General features: G+C 49.1%; 1 protein-coding gene across 1 annotated transcript in view; it reads left to right on the top strand.

The window, feature by feature from the left end:
• The first annotated feature begins 547 nt into the window (after positions 1–547).
• The window catches only part of Cep89 (centrosomal protein 89), a 38,632-nt gene continuing 20,621 nt past the window's right edge, over positions 548–18,558 (top strand). The window contains exons 1-9 of the mRNA XM_051207323.1: positions 548–606; positions 3,212–3,318; positions 6,996–7,154; positions 9,241–9,424; positions 11,719–11,821; positions 12,559–12,587; positions 14,796–14,838; positions 15,642–15,857; positions 16,191–16,333. Of these exons, the coding sequence (XP_051063280.1) occupies positions 568–606; positions 3,212–3,318; positions 6,996–7,154; positions 9,241–9,424; positions 11,719–11,821; positions 12,559–12,587; positions 14,796–14,838; positions 15,642–15,857; positions 16,191–16,333 (1,023 nt within the window). The 5' untranslated portion in view covers positions 548–567. The remainder of the gene's footprint in view (positions 607–3,211; positions 3,319–6,995; positions 7,155–9,240; positions 9,425–11,718; positions 11,822–12,558; positions 12,588–14,795; positions 14,839–15,641; positions 15,858–16,190; positions 16,334–18,558) is intronic.

Here is an 18,558-nt window from a genome sequence, read left to right as displayed (position 1 = left end):
CGGCGTCACCGGGGTAAAACCAAGAGAATCTTGTCTTATTCCACCCGTCCCTCTTCTTGAGCACCTTCCTGAGCTCTGATGTCCTTACAGGGCACTCAGGGTGGCTCCTCTGTTCAGTCCCTGCCAGGGGCTGAAGCAGCAGGGAAGCTCACCGTACCAGGATCCAGAATCTCCGTGGACATCACCTGAGGCCAAGCCACTTCCGCGTTCCCGCTGCCCGGCCCGCCCTTTTTAATTTTGCCCTCCCTCTTCAGCATCGGATTGGCGAATACGTGCAAGATGGACTTCTAGAGGAACCAGTCATAGAACGGAAGACTCAGCTTGCCTCCTCGTTGGCTGGAATTTGAATGACGCCTTGTGTGGTTGTCAAGAGCAACGGGTGGTAGTAACATTGACCCCGATTGGTCGAGGCTCAAAACAGAGCCAATGGGAGGCACGCTTGTTTGAAGTTTGTGGGTCCGCGGGAGCTGGGCTGTGAGGAGCTGCCGGGGCTGCTGGGCCATCCTCCTGCTAGTCCAGTGCAGGGCGCGGAGGTCCACATCCCGCATCCCGCATCCCACAGCCAGGATGCTGCTCAGCTTCCGCAGGAACCGCCGGAGCCAGTTCGTGAGTAACTCCAGGGCGTGTGCTTTCGGGCCTGATGTACGAGCGAGGCGGTTCAGTTCCAGAAGCCCTGACTTCGGGTTCCAAAGAATCCTTCATCTCCAGAGTCGGCCACGTACAGGAGTCACTGTCCCTTTGGCCGGAAGTTCCCTCACTCCTGTCTTAGTTAAAGCTGCTCCGTGATCGGATGTCCCCGCAGGGAAGTCATTCTTGCTTCTCCTCGCTTTAGCAGGTCCTTCACATCTGCCTCCCTGACCTCGGCCCCGGAATGCTTCGTAGTCAGACCCTTAGTAGGTTCTGTGTTTTCACCTCCGAGGTTCCCGATATTTGCGGGAACTTTAAAACCCGCAGATCAGATCACGCCACTGCTCTTAGCAGAACCCATTGTCTCCCATCACACTACACACTCACTCACTCGCTAGATACACTGGCGTTTACTGTTCCTTCCGTCTGGGCTGTGTCCTCCCAGATCTTAAGGCCACTGTGTCACCATGTGCCATGCATTGTCTTCCTCGGCTTAGTCTCTGATCCCTTGCCATTTCTAATTTCTTCTTCTGTTTGGTTTTGGTTTTGAAACAGGGTCTTAACTATGTAGCCCAGGAAACTTCCCACAATCCTCTTGCCTCTGCCCCGTGAGCGCTGAGATTACAGTTTTACACCATCACGCTTGCTTCTTACACATTTTTCTAGGATCTTGACTCCAGCAATCCACAGACACATCCTTTCCTCTCACTACAATCTGTTAATCATGCCAGCTTGATTTTGTGGTGCTACAGATCCATTTCAGGGCCTTTTAGGCCACACATAGTAGAGCACACTACCTTTAATCCCAGCACTCTGTAGGCAGGGATAGGCAGACCTCTGTGAGTTCAAGGCCAGCCTGCTTTACATAGTGAGTAATCAAAGCTACGTGAGGCCCTGTCTCAATGGACAGGGGAAAAAGTAATTATCCCAGGCCCCTTTGGGACACTCAGCAAGCATACTGTCACTGAGGTCCATCTTCATCGCAATGACCTTTAAAAAAGATTAATTTTTAATTATGTGTAAGTGCCTTTTCCGGTGTGAGTTTGTGCACTTCGGCGTGAGTGCCTGTGGAAGCCAGAGGCGTTGGCTTCTCTGGAGCTTACTTACAGGCAGCTGTGAGTCACCCGATGTTGGTGCTGGGAACTGGACTCGGGTGCTCTGGAAGAGGGCGTGCTCTTAACCACTGGGCCATTGCTCCAGCCCCCAGAATTAACTTTAAGTGATCCACCCATTCCCGCTGCCCTCTTTTCCTGGGGGGAGTCTCCTGCCACTGGTGTTTTGTCAGTCTCTTGTTCATGTTGTTCCCGTTCCCGTAGGGGTAGGGGAAGTGCTGGCCCATTTTAAATGCCCCTGTGTATTCCCCCACCCCCGCCCCCAGGGAAACACTTGAAGAAGGTCTGGGGAGATGGCTCAGTGATTAACAGCTCTTGTTGCTTTTGAAGAGGACTGAGAGTCAACTTCCAGCCCCCATACGGTGGCTCAACCGTCTGAAATGTCATTTCTACATTTCTAGGGATCTGATGTCCTCTTCTGACCATATATGTATGGTCACACACATACATATATATATATATATAAACATATATGTTTATGTGTGTGTATGCATGTATATCTATATATGCAGACAGAGCATTCATGCACATAAAGTAAATAACTCTTTAAAAAAAAGGGGGGGTCAAAACAAAAATCCCGAAGGACCCTTTCTCTCCTTGAGCCATTTTGATTTTCCTTGTCCCTTGCCATTTCTCAAAATTCTGTGTTCTTTAAGGACCATGTGGGCGTTTTCCACGATATGCCCCAGGGATGAAGACAGAGCATCTTCGTTGTGATCATGGCAGCCTGCCTCTAGTAGGCTCAGGAACTTGAAAGGCACCCCCTCCTGCCCCCAGTGATCTAAAGTGGAGTGGGGTTCCGGGTTTCATCGTATGTGTAGGGCTTGCTTTCATTCATTACTGTGCATCTTTGAGCTAAGCCACCTGGAGTCGAGCTCCCGTTGGACACGAGTTAGTATGTTCAATTCCAGAGTTGGTAAAGTTAAGAAAGGCACCAGTTGTTCAGGTGTGGGAAGGCCCGGGTGATTTCACTGGGGACAGTGCTGTGGGTTGGAAGCCTGGAAGGTAATGGCCAGTGCGCTACTGACTTTACTTGTCTTTGACCCGACGAGAAGTAACTTCTGGGAGTAGAGGTTTATTTTAGCTCATGGTTTTGAGGGGATGTGGTCCTGTCCTCTTCCTGTTAGGGTAGGTTATCCCAGCTCAGTTAACCTCTCTGGAAAACAGAGACATCCAAAGGTGTGCCTCATCACACACCAGGTGTCAATTAACCCAGTCAAGCCAGCAGCTGATATCAGTTAGGAAAGCAGCTGTGAGGAGGGAAGGGAGGGGACCGCCTCATCCGGCACTGAGATGTTTTGCTCTGCTGAGTGTAGTGGCCTGGACAGCTGGGAGTTGGGAACAACACAGGAGGACAGGGACTCTTGACAGGACTGGATCCCTGGTGTGGCCTCAGCCTGGGAAGTGATGGTGGGGCAGGACCCAGGTGATTTCCTCCTCCCAGTCATCTGCTTTGGGTTTCCTTTGTGCAGAATCATATCATCCATGGTTTCCTCCCAGCAGCCAGCATTGCTCCGAAGCCGGCTGTGCCGCGTACACCTCCTCCCCGAAGCCTCAACCCATCTCCAGAGAGACCCAGGTAGGTCTCAAGCTCAGCAGCACCAAGTTTGACCATCAAGTACTGAACCCTGGCCAGGAAGTCACAGCAGAGGGGCTAGAGTCATGTCCTATGCAGTATCTACCGCTGTCCTGTGATGTACTTAATCCGGCTTTTCTGAGGAATGAGGGATTTATGTGACACCTGTCTCCTTCGATGCAGGATCTCAGATTTCATGATTGGATGCCATTGGTGCTTGTTAAATAGAAAGCATGAGTTAAGTTCATCCTTCCTCCCTCCCCTTCCTCCCTCCCTCCCTTCTTTCCTTCTTCCAGGGAATGGAAGCCAGGGTCTTGTATGTGCTACACGTGTGTTCTACATCTCAGCCATGGGTCATAGTACTCTCAGGAGAACTACACAGTTCTAGATACAATCCTGCCCTTTTTTGGTGGGGGGAGTTCAAGACAGAGTTACTCTGTGTAGACCTGGCTGGCGTCCCTAGTGCTGGGATTAAAGGCTTGTGCCACCACCTCCCAGCTACAATTCTGCCTTTTAAAACAACTAGTGTGTGTGTGTGTGTGTGTGTGTGTGTGTGTGTGTGTGTGTGTGTGTATGTACTTGGATGCAGTTACTCTCGGAATCCAGAAGAGGACATTGGGTTCCCTGGAGCTGGCGTTACAGGTAGTTGGGAACCACCAAACGTGGGTGCTGGGAACCAAATTCAGACCCTCGCAAGAGCAGTATGTGCTCTTTATCACCGAGCCATCTCTGCAGTCCACAGCTAGTCTGTTTTCAATCCGTAAGATACACTGATTTGGGTGTTAGCTGTTAGTAAGAACTAAAATCACCACAGGGTGCCCCTTTCTGGTATATTCCGTGCATTCCATTAGAACATAAACTCTGAAGGGCTAGGGACAGGGCTTGGTGACTGAGCATTTTCTCAGCATACATGAGCTAGCTCCTGGATTCTGTCCCTAACACTGGAGTAGGAAACGCTTCTGTGGTGTTCTAGTGTTTGGTTTTGCCTGAAGCATGTAACACGGATAGCCGTTATTAATGAGTGATCGCCCTGTGCCAAGTAGTCTAGTGGGCACCAAACAAGTAGTGTCTCTCTCTGTCACCCTCTCAGTAACACTGTGAGAGGGCCCTGTGCTCATCTCTGGGGTTGATTACTGCCTCAAATGTTGGGCGGTAGCCCCACCCACTGGTCCAAAGGCGGTCTATCCAGCTCATCAGTGTTTATGTCTTGTGATTGAGACTCAAGTGTTTGTGCAGGCTGGGCAGTAGCTAGAGGGTTAGCTTTCCTTTCTATTGTCAGCAAAACAGACAGACAGTTGCTTTGCAGTAAGCATGTTACGGGCTCATTAGAAAGTCCTTCCTTTCTTTTTTCCTTTTTTAAAATTTTCTCTGTGCATTGATGTTTTGCCTGTGTGTACATCTGTGTGAGGGTGTTGAATCCTCTGAAACAGTTGTGAGCTATTGTGTGGTGCTGGGAATGGAACCCAGGTCCTCCAGAACAGCGGCATGTTCTGAGCTGGACATACGCCGGTGCGATCTCAACCCTGTCTTTATGTTGGATTTGATAGAGCGGCTCACAGATCCTAGGGAAAACGGGATGCAAAACACAGCCTTTGGAATAAGAGAGTTTATCCTGAGCTTGCAATGAATGGCCCTGACCTGGGGACAGGATGCAGGCTCTGAGCTAACTATGAGTGACTGTGGTGTTGAAATGTGGATTCCAGTTGCCTTGAGTGGCAGGCTTCGGTGTGGAAGAAGCTAATTAACTTCCACAAGGGCAAAAGGGAACCGTAGATCAATGCATTTACCAAATACAGTGGGAGGGACATGGGAGGCAGGTACGGCAGAGCATGGGCTGTTGGTAGGTTTGGGATGACGGCCCACAACTCTCTAGGGGTTTGTGGAAGCGGCTGCTCTTTCAAGTTCAACGGTATGTTCCAAGAGTTTACCCAAGACACGAGGAGATTAGGTCAATGAGAGGTTTACAGTTGATGGCTGTGGGGTCATCTAGCAGCAATCCCTCTCTCAGAGGTCACGTTCCCGTCGACCATCAGCCCATAGGTCTTCTACACTGACGCAACTTCTTCGGAGGACTGGAGTTTGCATGTGTTTGTTTATTATGGAGGTTGTTTAACTCTGCCTTGAGGTCTGGTAGCCCAGACTGGCTCCCCACTTGTGCTCCTCCTCTTTCAAGTGTCCCGAGTGCTGAGATGACAAGCGTGTGTCACTATGCCTCGCTTTATAAAGGGTGTTATAAAGACACAAATAGGCATATGAAGTGATCCATAGGGTGAGGTGTGGGAAGGTCCCAAGCACAAGTGTTTCTGTCTCCGTGGAGTTGAGGTGTGCTGTCCAGCACCTAGGGGTGTCCTCCACCTTCCTGGAAGTCCCCACGTAGTCCGCTTTCTGCAGGCTCCGTGAACCACCCATTGTTGGGGAAATGAGCGCTGGCGGTGGAAGCCAGCGCCTCACACATGCTGGTCTTGTGTGTATGGAAGCTTCGTTGTGTAGGTGCAGCCGGTGCAATGATTGACATTGGTCATCACCTCTGGCATCCCTGCTCCTCGTGCCCCATGGTTAGGGATGGGACAGAAAGTTCTCTCCCTTTGAGCACCCGGCTGGTTCCCCTGGTAACCAACTCCCTACCTGTGGTTATCTAGGGACTTACACAACCCTGCTCATTGTTCTAAGCTCAGGTGTGTTTGAAAAGGCTGACTGTAAATAATAAAAGTCTGCCTTTACCTGGGCGCTCTGAAGCCGCTTCAAGATCTGAGGGCAGAAGGTATACTTAAGAGAGATAAAGGGTACCAGCTCTGCGAGCCAGGGCAAACTGAAAAATGGGTGGGTAACACAGCAGCACTCGGGATGCTGGGTAACACGGAGGCTCTAAGGGGATTGTGGGTAACACAGCGGCACTCAGGGGAAGGTGGAGTTGTTTGTCTTGTGTTGGGATTTGTTTTTAATGTGAGCATGTGTCCTGTGTGTGGTTCATATACATGTGAGCCTGCAGTTTGTCCGGTGGTGTCTTCCTCTGTTCTCCATCTTCCCGATCTGAGACTGGCCTCTCATGAAATCAGAAGTTTGCTGTTCTGGCTGGTCTGACTGGCCAGCTAGCACTGGGAATACAGACATGTGTTTTAACTGATGGCTCTTTTCATCATTACAAACCAGGTGTGTGTGTGTGTGTGTGTGTGTGTGTGTGTACGTGTTTACTTATACATCACTTTAAAGCCAGGGTCTCACTATATAGCCCAGGCTTATCTAGAACTTGCTGTGTAGACCAGGCTGGCCCCCACCTCACAAAGACCCACCTGCCTCTACCTCCCAAGTTCTGGAATCAAAGATGTGTGCCCTCATACCTGGCATAAATCTTCCGACCTCATTCTTTTATTTCATTCAGAGCTTCCATTGTACTAAGAAAACTGAATATGGGCTTTGCTTGTGTGGCTGGATTCACAACCTGGTGTTGCCGCATCTTATTGAGTAGAGGAAGTCTTCACAAGTCATTTAATTGCTCTACAAATGGACCACATAAGTTTGACTCCTTCAGTCAATGTGAGAATTAAATGGGGCTTCCGATGGGCTATCACAGACTGCGAGTGAGCTGTCTGTAGCTGCAGTAGGCAAGGCTAACCTTGCCAGTTCGGGCTGCAGTTCAGCCGCCCATTACTCAGCGCCTCTGCGGATGTTTGTGTTCATAGGTCTGCTCTGGCTGCCGTCATCCTGGCAACCACGCTGACTGGACAGACGGTTGCCATTCCTCAGCCTCGCCAGAGATCCCGGTCTGAGAGTGACGCCTCCTACGTTGAAAAGGACAGCTTCATCGAGCCCTATGCCACCACCTCAGAGCTGAGGCTTCGGTAGGGGCCTGCTACAGCTGTGTGTCCGCTAGAGAGCAGCCCAGCACGGCCACTCTGGATGGGACCCCGTGGTGGTCATCACCTGTGTCCGGGAGCCACCGGCAGGGACATTCATTGTTCTTTTATTTGTTCTGAGACAAGGTCTTCCTGTTCAGACCAGATGGCCTCAGCCTGTATGTCTCATGGGCTAGCTTGCCAGGCAGCTAGGACTACAGCAGTGCACCGTGGGAGTTTATTTTTCAATCTTGGCTCCAGCCAGTCACAGCGACTATTGTCTCAACTGCTGTACAGGTTGGGGCAGGATGATCATTTGAACCTGCGCGTCCGGGCCTGACCTGGACCCCATAGCTGGTCCAGTATCAAGATGAAGTCTTGACTCCATTTTGAGTATAGCTCATTTTTCTTCTAAGAATTACACTTTGGCTGAATTGAACTAGAAATATGGATGTGATCATAAAGTTCACTGGAAAGAAAAAGGATATAAAGTTAGCAAAGGAAGAATGCAAAAATGCTAGTCCAGGTGAGGGCTGGGCTAGCCCTGCCATGTTTTAAAGCAGGGGCTAAAGTGTGAGGGTAATGAGTGGCTGCTCAGTTCTGCAGTGAGAGACACTTGCAAATGTGAGGTGGCTGTCACATAAGTCGGGGAGTGAGAATTAAATGGGGCTTCCGATGGGCTTCAAATTCCACTAATGGAATTTGAAAACAAATCCGCTTGGAGTGTTGTCCAAGTCATGCACCATAGTCAGTCTCTGTGGGAAAGAAAGAGCATTCTAGCTAGTCACATATGTAAGACCATGAGCTTGAGATCAACTGCAGTTTAGAAGGTTAAAAAAAAGGGCGTGGGTGGGGATGACGACTGGGAATTGTGGACCATATCTGTAATCACAGCATTTGGGTGATGGAAGTTGAAGGATCAGGAGGCAGATGGAGGCCAGACTGTTCTACATAGCAAGTTCCAAGCCAGCTGGGGCTCCTGGGTGAGACCCTGTCTCAAACAAATAAAGAAACACCCAGCAAGGGCAGGAGAAGACGCCTCAGCAGTTAAGAGGACAGCATGAATATGCTCTTGAGTTTGGTTCCCAGCATCCACATTAGGCATTTCACCGGGGGATCTGATGCCTCTGGCCTCCGTGGGCACCTGAGCTCACAAGCATGTGCTTATACACACACACACTCATACATTTACATGTAACTGAAATCAAAACAATAAAAGTAACAAATAAAGAAAGCTTTACTAATAGCAGGCTCAGAGGTTAGGAATATCAGTTAATTCCAGCAGACCCCGGTTCGGTTCGCATCACTTATGTTAGACTTTAACTCCAGCTGCAGGGAATCCAGCACCCTCTTCTGGCCTTTGCTGATCCCCGCCTTCACACTGATATACATGCATGTGCGCACACACACGCATAAATAAAAGGAGATCTTCTTAAAAAAAAAAAAGTAGCAAGAGGAGTTGTATATATGTCGAGTATGAAAGCAAGTAGAAAGAAATATTTTATAGCCAGACGGTGGCAGCACATGTCTTTAATTCCAGCACGTAGGAGGCAGAGGCAGGTGGATCTCTGTGAGTTCAAGGTCAGCCTGTTCTGCAGAGAAAGTTCCAGGACAGCCAGGGCTATTTCTCAGAGAAACCCTGTCTTGAAAAACCAAACAGAGAGAGCAAAAGAGAGAGAGAGATCCTTAGAGGGAGAGAGAGAGAGAAAGAGAGAAAGAGAGATCCTTAGAGGGAGAGAGAGAGAAAGAGAGAGAGATCCTTAGAGAGAGAGAGAGATCCTTAGAGGGACAGAGCAGGGAGAATGGACGCTGTCATCATTCAGCTTTCGTGTATTTTACGGGTAAAGTACTTCTTTGGCACGGACTTGGAAACTGCATTTAAGATGTGTGTAACAGCTTGGTGGGATAATGTGTGTCAGTAATCCCAGCACTTGGGAGGCTGAGGCAGGAGGATTACGGATTTGGGCCAGCCTGGGCTGTATAGTGAGATCTTGTCAAGTGAATGAATGAATGAATGAGAAATGTGTTTCAGTATCAGCATCAGGTGCTAACGTGCTTGTTTGCTTATTTATTTGTTAATGACCTAACGCAGGCAAAGCTGGCAGAATGATGAGCCGGGAAGAGCTTCCTTAGCCTCCTTTGACACTGTAGGCTGCGTGAAGGACGGGGATGCTGGCACGCAGGTGTCCGTCAGCTCCAGGGGGCCAGAGTCCCAGTCCTGGAAGGACCTGGGAGATGGCAGAGATGCTGCATATGCCCTGCCTCACAGGAATCAGGTGACAATGCGTTCCCAAGCCGCCTCCCCCATGTTACCCAGGGTAAACTGCCCAGAACACATGAGAACGCTCTGTGCTGTTTTCCATCGCATCCATTGTCTTAAGTGTTGCGCCTTGTCTGTCTGGATGGAGTAAAACATCTCTGTGGGGTTTTGTGGGATTCTTTTTTTGCAGTGTATCTGTGTGTGTGTGTGTGTGTGTGTGTGTGTGTGTGTGTGTGTGTGTGTCCCCGCGTTGTGCGCATGTGCATGTGGTGTGCTGCATGTATTTGTGTTATGCTTGCCTATGTGTGCTTGTATGTGTGCACTTTTGTAGTTTTTGTTTTGTTGGGTTTTTGGTTTTTGGGTTTTTTTTAAAAGACTGAATCTAACCATGTAGCCTTGGCTGTCCCGGAGCTTACCCTGTACACCAGACTGGCCTCAGACTCCTAGAGATCCACCTGCTGCTGCCTCCCTCTTTCATTTTCTTGTCCAGATTTTGCCCAAGGTGGCTCCCTGTCATGCATGGCCTTTCACCTCCTGCCCACATGTTGCATTTGGAGAGGCTTGTGTTCATGTGACTGACATGATAAGAAGTGTCAGGAGGCTTGTGTATACATGACTGACATGTGTTCGTGTGACTGACATGTGTTCGTGTGACTGACATGTGTTTGTGTGACTGACGTGTTCATGGGACTGACATGATAAGAGGTGTCAGGAGACTTATGTGTACATGACTGATATGTGTTCATGTGACTGACTTGATAAGAGGTGTCAGGAGACTTTCGTGTAGCTCTATGCTGTATCCAGTGCTTTATTCGGGTCACTGAGTCACGAGACCAGCACCACAGCTTTCTTTTGTTTTGACTGGCTTTCTACTGTTGCTTTCATTCCTAGGAAAGGACTTCTGATATTACACACTCGTTTCTAGGTTTTCCAACTTCGTGTGCATGGGGTCATGGAATATATTCCTTTGACTCACTACTGTTAGTCTCAATGACTTTGAAATAATATCTAAATATGCATTTCCCCTACTAGCTTTTTTTAGATTAACCATCTTATGTGCATGAGTCTTTTACCCGTATGCTCACCACATGCATGCCTGATGCCCAGGGAGGTGAGAAGAGAACATCGAATCCTCTGGAACTAGAGTTACGGATGAGTGTGAGCTGCTGTGTGGATGCTGGCAATTGAACCCAGGTCCTCTGCAAGAGCAGCCAGTGCTCTCAACCACTGAGCCATCTCTGCAGCCCTCCCTAATACCTTTTTGACTGACATTCCTTATCTTCCCCTTCTTGTATCTTCATGACCAATTTCCTTCCACTAAAATTTTTAAAATGTATTACTATGTGCATATGTGTGTGCCTGTGTTCTGTGTGTGTAAGTCAGACACCTGTGTAGGCGTTGAGCTTGGGGTCACCAGGCTTGTAGAAAATGCCTTTACCCACGAAGCCATTTTCCAGTCTTCCCCCAACCTGCCATCGTCCATTTTTCTTTTCTTTTCTTTCAAGGGGGTTCATATTTTTCAGGAAAACAATGATTTTATATTACATTTTCTTTCTTTTTTAAATAACGATTTGCTTACTTCTACTTTCTGTGTGTGGTGTTTTGGCTGCCACCATACACAGGCAGTGCCTATTAAGTACGAGATCTTTGGCTCCCCTGAAACTGGGGTTACAGATGGCTGCGAGCCCCCATGTGGGTGCTGGGAATCAAATCTGGGTCCTCAGGAAGAGCGGTCAGGGCTCTCAACTGCTGAGCCATCTCCCCAGCCCCTCCCTCCGTTTTTCAGTTTCAGCCTCCCTCTCCCTGTCTCTGTTCAGATGTGTCTCCAGACCTGTGTGGGTGGCTCCCTGTCCACTGTCACCGTCACATAACTTTCCCTGAGCAGCCACACCTTTCTTGTTCACGTTGCTGCTATGGTGGCCCTCACTGACATGGGTGTGTACTGCAGCATGGTGCCTGTGCACTTCTTGCCACACACAGACTTTTACCATGCTGCACCAGAGCTGGGTGCCGTGGCATTGGGTACGGTACCGAGCGAGTGAGAGGCAGCCGAGCTGGTCCCTGCAGGAATATGGAAAGGAAGCGTCCAGGAAGTGTGGGATCTGAAGCTCCCCATAGCCAGATCTCCCGTGCGATCCACTTTTTGCCAGGCTTTTCACGGGGGTTCAGTGGTTTCTTCCTGGCCTGGCATGTGTGGCAGGCAGCCCTGGTGTGGCAGCTGTGAGGGTGGTGTAACGTAGGACAGTTGAATCGTAAGGAGGATGTATACAGCTAACATAGACCACGTGCTGGTCCTCTCATAACCAAAAGGTACCGTCCTCACAAAAGATGGTGGGAGAAGATGACACTTCTGAGCAAGATGGGTTTGCAGACTCCTCCTCCTCCTCCTCAGCACAGCACACTCACCACAGAGGTAAGGGAAGCAGTAAACGGGAGAGCGGTTTTTTTGGTTCAACTCCTAGGAATTTTATTGAGTCCGAAGTAGAGTTAAAATGCTGTGCGTATTAAGATTGTTAGTTGATTTGCTGAACCCTGTAGTGAGTTGTTGTTAATGTTTTTTTCACAGAGTTTGCTGTTCAGTAACTTACTTATACTCTTCAGATCGAGGGTGTGATGTTAGGAGCAGCCTAGGGTTTCCAGCTTGTCCTTAGAGAAAACTGTCAGTGAAGTGGAATGGAGGCTGTCCCTCTTCTTAGGGTACCTCAGGTACCACACAGTGACGACACCCTGCCTGATCTGTTTGCATCTGCATCGCTGAGGCAGTTTGCTATTTTTATGACTCAGTTTGCATGCTCCTGTAGCTGTGAGGGGCAAAGTGAAGGCAGGCATTGGCTATCTTTGGCAGGAGAAACGTGACTGAGGAGGTAGGGAAGATTGTGGTGTGGGAGGCTCAGGGCCTCGATCTCCCCGAGGGGTCTGACTGTGGGACCATGGGGTGTGGACCTTGGCAGCCACTGCAGGGACTCAGGAATGAACAGGGCAGAGAGATGGCCCCAGTCAAGGTCAGGCCCCTGCCTTGTAGTGGGACCTGCTCACCACACCTTGTTCTATCCTGGGGACAAGGTAAGTCTCTGGGTTTATGAGTATACTCTACTAGGGTGTCAAATTTCTTATGCTTTTAAAACTTCCCACTTTTTCTTTTTAAACCAGATGGTAAATACTCTGCGCTGAATCTTGAGGTAAGCTGATTTTCAAGAATTCCTATTTTCAAAAATTAGACTTTGCACTATTGTGTGTCTTTTCCTTCTTCCTCCCTTTCTTTCTTTCTTTCTTTCTTTCTTTCTTTCTTTCTTTCTTTCTAACCATGTGACTTATCGATGACCCTGTACTGTGATTCCATTTCCTGATTTGTATATGTTCATTTTCCCTCGTGTCCTTGGATGGAAGCCAACTTAATCCTGATGTCTGATCTTGTATTTCATGGTCATAACATGTTCATGTGAAAAGATCTTATAAGAATTCTTTCCTGCTGTGTGCTTCACTGACTAACCCCCTCTGTGGTGAGGCTCTAGAGGGGAGTACTCAAGAGGGACACTGGGGTGGATTACTGGGGAGTGAGGGCTTTATTAGAAATGCTAATGCCATGGACAGACAGGCAGGCAGGGGCAAGAGAGCTCCCGAGGAGGGTTCAGGTCTAAGCACAAGAGCCAGACAGCATGCCAGCATCTCCAGAGTGAGGAATCAGAAGCCACATAGCAAAAGTGGGGTCCCTTTTGATAGCAGTCTAAGGATATGGGGGGGGGGGGCAAAGCACAAGCCAGCAACTGGGCTCTCATTCCCAGACAGGAGGCAGGGAAGGGGGCGGGTAGCCGGGCGTGTGGTCCCGCCCACTTGGATGTAAGCTCACTTCCCAGGTGAGAAGTCCTGGCCCCAGGATGCTGCTAGGTTCTTGAGTAGACAGTGTCTCTCTGTAAGATGCCTGTTAGGTATTTGGGGGGGGGCTGCTGTGGAGGCTGGATTTTAACACCACACATGCATGCACACATGTGTACACACCGTTATCTTGAGGTACCGAGGCCTGAACTAGTGCCCTGTGCTTTCTAGGCAAGTGCATCATGGGTGAGCTACATCCCTAGTGTAGAAACTGATGCTGTGACTACTCCGTGGCATGGTCAAGGGGAAAGCTTTTTATTGTAGATAGGAGGGAGAGAGCAGCCAGTGGTATCTGGAGCTGTCCAGAGCAAGGAGAGGAAGTCGTGGATAGAGCATGGCCGGCAAACTGGACTTGGCCGTGAGAGGAGAGAGGGAGAGAGAAGTGGGTAGGGCGAGAGATGAAGACAGAGAGGGTCAAGAGAGTGGGAGACCGAGCTTGAGTGTAGGCAAGGCGTGGCTGCAATCATGGGGGGAGAGGGAGGGGAGCTGGGGCAAGTTTAAGGTAGGGGAGGAAGTGAGAAGACTCAGGTACTTGTGGTTCTGAGGGAGCCTGCATCCGCCATGCTGACAGGCACCACAGATAGCCACCTGTCCCTTCTGGGCTTCACAAGTTCCTGAGGAACACTGGCTTTTGTCTGACCACCAGAATTTTGGGGAAGTGAAGTTTCCTTTGGACCTGACACCTAACCATCACTTACTACTCTTAAGACAGGAGAGAGAGCCTCCCTCCCAAAGTTTAGTAATGGAGACGGCTTGTGAAAAGTAAGAAGTCGCTTCCATGATTCCTAGAATGCTGGCAGTTTAATAATCAAGCGTAGAAAAAAAAATAATAATAATCAAGCGTAGAAACCAATCCTCGCTGAAGGGATGTAAAAGTTAGACATTTTTCACCAGATGTGGTGGTCCATACCAATAACCCCAGCAGCTGGGATCCATCCCAGCAGGAGCATCACAAGGTCATGGGTCACAGGCTACAGCGCAGTCCGGTCTCAGAAAACAAAACAAAAACTTCCTCTGTGATTCTCAGAAAACTTACACCCTTGCCTGCTTTCCAGAAACTAAAACCTCAGCACTGCATCCATACATAGCAGGGAAGCTATGGCAGCTCCTAGTCTTCCCTTGCTTCTGGATTGAGGGGCAGGCGTGATTGTTTTCTCAGCACTTAGAGCCCGGCTTTGCTGTAGTCATTGTGCCCTGTCAGGTCCCCCCCCCCCCCCCCCCCCCCCGCACGCACTCACTGCGCATCACGCTTCATTTACAAAGTGAATGGACTATCAGTGGAGATACAGTCAGTCACTGAGCACAGAAGACAGCCGGCGCCCACCAGGAGGGGCTGCCCCTGAATGTATGCTATTCAATTGTAAGAAAACAGAGGGGGCCACATTCCATGTGCTAAAGAAAGACCCTCAGGAGCCAAGGGAAGAGCAAGCTTTGGGCCGCACCCGAGGCCTCACGCAGAGCATCCACTGTGGCAGATGCTCACACTCTCTCATACTCTGCCTTTTCTTCCTCAGGATGAGAAAGCGCCATTGCGTGAAAAGCCTCCTCCCTCTCCAGGTACTGGCTTTTTGGAGTTCACTGCCAGGGGCGTGCCCAGGGTTTGCAGGGTACCCAGCATAGTCTGGAGTGTGATTAGATTTGAGGAAGGTGTTAATCACTGAATATTAGTGGGGTAAAGGGCAGGCCTGTGGGGAGAGGATGAGAGGCCCAAAGTGAGGGACACAGTCTCTTTAGTCAGGCGAGTCCCCGACAAAGCAGTAGCCACCTTATGTAGTGGGCCTTTGGCCGACACACAACACCCAGGAGCTGCGCATCTGCTGGAAGCAGCTCTCTCCTCGCAGGGGATCACAGGTAATTTATTCTGAGCCATGAGTGGTCCTAACAACGTGGCTTGACATTTCCCGGTACAGAGGCAGCTATGTGAACTTAATAGTCGCCGAGCGGAGCACAGCTGCAAAGCAAGGCCCTTAGCAGATGCACTGAGTAGGTGGGTTAGCAGCAGAGCAGGAAACCTCTGCCACCGACCGACTCAGATGCCATTTGAAAGCACCAGTAGCTTCCGAATCGGTGGGGGCTAATGGGTTACTAAGTCACTGTGCAGAGTAATCCTTACAGTCAAAAGGATGCTGAGCCTGCAGGGTAGAAGCTCCTCCCTGCCTCCTCTGGCCCTGCCCCCTCGCTTCCTGCCTCCTGCTGTGTCTTCCCGGGGCACCCCCAGACTTTACAGACATCAGGGACAAGAAAAAAAAAAAAAAAAAAAAAAAAAGCCTAAATGAACTAGTTGCTGCCATGGCTTTTGGAATAAAGTGGTGTTTTTGGTGTCACTTTTGTTATGTTTGCCTTTCTCCTGTACCCTTCAGATGTAGCCAGTAGAGTACAGCGATATACAGAAATAACCAAAGAAAAGTTTGAGGAATTAAGAGAAGAAACTGCGCATCTACAGGCCGCAAACCAGTCCCTCGGCCTTGAACTGAGTGCCATGAGACAAGCAATGAAGGAGTTACAGCTGAAGCTTAAGAGGGTGGAAAAGGATAACAGGAGGCTGAAGGAGGCGGAAAAGGCATCCTCTCAGGAAGGTGCGGTCCGCGGCATCATTACTACGGGACACTCGGGGCTCTACTCACTTGTCATTTTGAGAACCTATTTCCTGTTGAATATCCGTGTGTATGTGGGTATTTATGTTGTAATATTTAAGACCCTTCATTAATACGCATGCTGATTGAATTTTGATTTTATCTGCTGTATCATTTTATTAAATGATTATTATACATTATTAACATTTACACATTATTTATATTTATGTATAGTTCACTACAGGGGAACAGAAAGACTGACTAGTAGTTTACTATAAAATCCGGGTGATTTTGATACCGTTGACTGCCATGTGATGTCAAATCGATGTTTTTCAGTAGTCTCGCCGGAATTACTTTGCCTGAGGAAGCAAGGCCAGGACCTGGTGGATGAAAACGAGGGATTGAAGATGATTGTCCACCGTTTGAACGTAGAACTCAGTCGCTACCAAACGAAATTCAGGCATTTGTCTGAAGAGGAGGTAATGTTTCCGATATGAAAAGCCAGTTTGTTTGTCTTTAGCCTTAACTGTTGAGTTGATTTCCCGTTCTTGAGAGGTTCTCGATGGCTCAAGCCTTTAATCTCTGCATTTGGGTGACAGAGGCAGGTGGATCTCTGAGTTCAAGGCCAGCCTGGTCTACAGCCCCCATCACCAAAAAAATAGTTGTTACAATTAGAAAACACACTCATGAGCCAGGTATTGGTGGCTTAGTCCCCAGCACAAGGGACACAGAGGCAGATGTATCTCTGTGAGTTCAAGGCCAGCCTGGTCTACAGAGCAAGTTCCAGGACAGTCAGGGTTACACAGAGAAATCCTGTCCCGGAAAACAAAAACCAAGCCAACAAAAATGTTTTTCTTTAAAGACTTACCTTTATTTTAAATCCTGTGTGCCTAGGTGTATGTGCACATGAGTGCAGAGCTCTCAAGAGGCCCAAAGAGGGTGCCAGAAAGCTAGCGCTGGAGCTACCAGTTGCTGTGAGCGTCCTGATGAGGGTGCTGGGAAAAACCCCAAACGCCAGAACGTACCAGGCTAGCCTTGAACTCAGAGAGATCTGCCTGCCTCTGAAAGCGTAATTAATTATGGCATTAAAAAACAAAGTATTAGTTTCTCCCTCATGGCTCCGACAGGACCTGAGAGTAACAACTCAAGGGGGTCTGTGCTGGCTCAGGGCTACAGCCCACCGCGGCAAGGGAGGCATGCCGCCTCCGAAGGACAAGAGCCAGCCTGGTAGCAGGGCTACCTCGCCATGCTCCAGGCCTGTCCATGGCCCCACGTCTTGTCAGCTCCACCAGCCAGTGAGCTGTGGCAGCGTTCCATACTCAGCATAGACGGCAGGAAAGCAGAGCAAGCAGAGCACGGGACTGGTCCTCCTCCTTCATCCTAGCCCAGAATGAAGGCAGGAAGAGGCATGAGACACTGGGGCAGTCCAGATGTGTAGTGTAAAAGGTTAAAGGTTCACACTAGCTGCTCCATTTCAGCCCCTTTCCTCAGGGTGCTAACTACTGTTAGAGAGGGTCAATGGCCTTTTACTCCAGCGAGCACAGGGCCCAGGTCCATGGACTTACTGGGTAAGCTTCTAGAATCCAAGTTAAGCCAGGAGGCCAGGCCTCTGCACTTAGGGAACGCTGGGGCCTGTGGGGAGGGGGGGAGTGGGGGAGGGTCCTGTCTGTCATGAGGGTTTCTGTGAGTCCTGCCTGTCGCCTTTGGAAAATGTTTGTTTTTGTTTTTAAATGTACTGGAGATGAACTGAAGGCCTCATACATTCTAGCTAAGCACTGTACACCAACTACACCCTCAACCTCTGTCTTTCTTGTAACTTTTTAACATTTTTTTTTTTTTTTTTTTTTTGAAAATATAGCTTTGACATACAGGTTGAGTATCCCTTGGGCAAAATTGCTTGGGATCAGTTGTATTTTAGATTTTGAAGCTATCATGTATTTCATAGGCTTTACTTGATGGGCAACCCTAAAAGACATCTTTTTTAAAAAGTCTATTTATTATGTATACAGTGTTTGTCTGCATGTATGCCTGCAGGCCAGAAGAGGCCACCAGATATCGTTATAGATGGTTGTGAGACAGCATGTGGTTGCTGGGAATTGAACTCAGGACCTCTGGAAGAGCAGCCAGTGCTCTTAACTCCTGAGCCATCTCTCCAGCCCCAGAAAACATCTTTTTAAAGTTGGGATTTTGCAGCATTTGATTTGAGAATATCTGATTAGTGTCCATTTAATAAAATTAATCAACTCATTCATTGTTTAGTTTTTATATAACAGGGCCTCATATAGCCCAGGCTGGCCTTGAACTCCTGATCCTCCTGCCTCCACCTCCCGAGTGTTGGGGATTGCAGGTTTTTACACCTCCCCTTCTGAATTCTACATAAGTACAGTTGATGGAGTTAGTGTGTCCAGAGTTATGCAGCTACCACAGTCATTGCTGGAACATTCCCACCCTATAGGGACATTTCGTGTCCGCTAAGTCTCCCATTTTTCCCAGCATGCACGTCCTCTGCACCAGTCCCTGGAAACTATTGGCTGGATGGTGAGCTGACTTCCTCCCTCCCTCCCTCCCTCCCTCTCTCCCTCCCTTCCTTCCTCCCTTCGTTGAGGCAGGACCTCTCTGCATAGCCCTGGCTGTCCTGGAACTCACCATAGACCAGGCTGGCCTCAGACTCACAGAGATAAAGGCACCCCCCCCCCAAGCTTGT

Source organism: Phodopus roborovskii, unplaced genomic scaffold (genome assembly GCF_943737965.1).
Source record: "Phodopus roborovskii unplaced genomic scaffold, PHOROB, whole genome shotgun sequence".
NCBI classification, from domain to species: Eukaryota; Metazoa; Chordata; class Mammalia; order Rodentia; family Cricetidae; genus Phodopus; species Phodopus roborovskii.
Note: the sequence above shows the minus strand (reverse complement) of the source record. Positions and strands in the feature narration are given on the sequence as shown.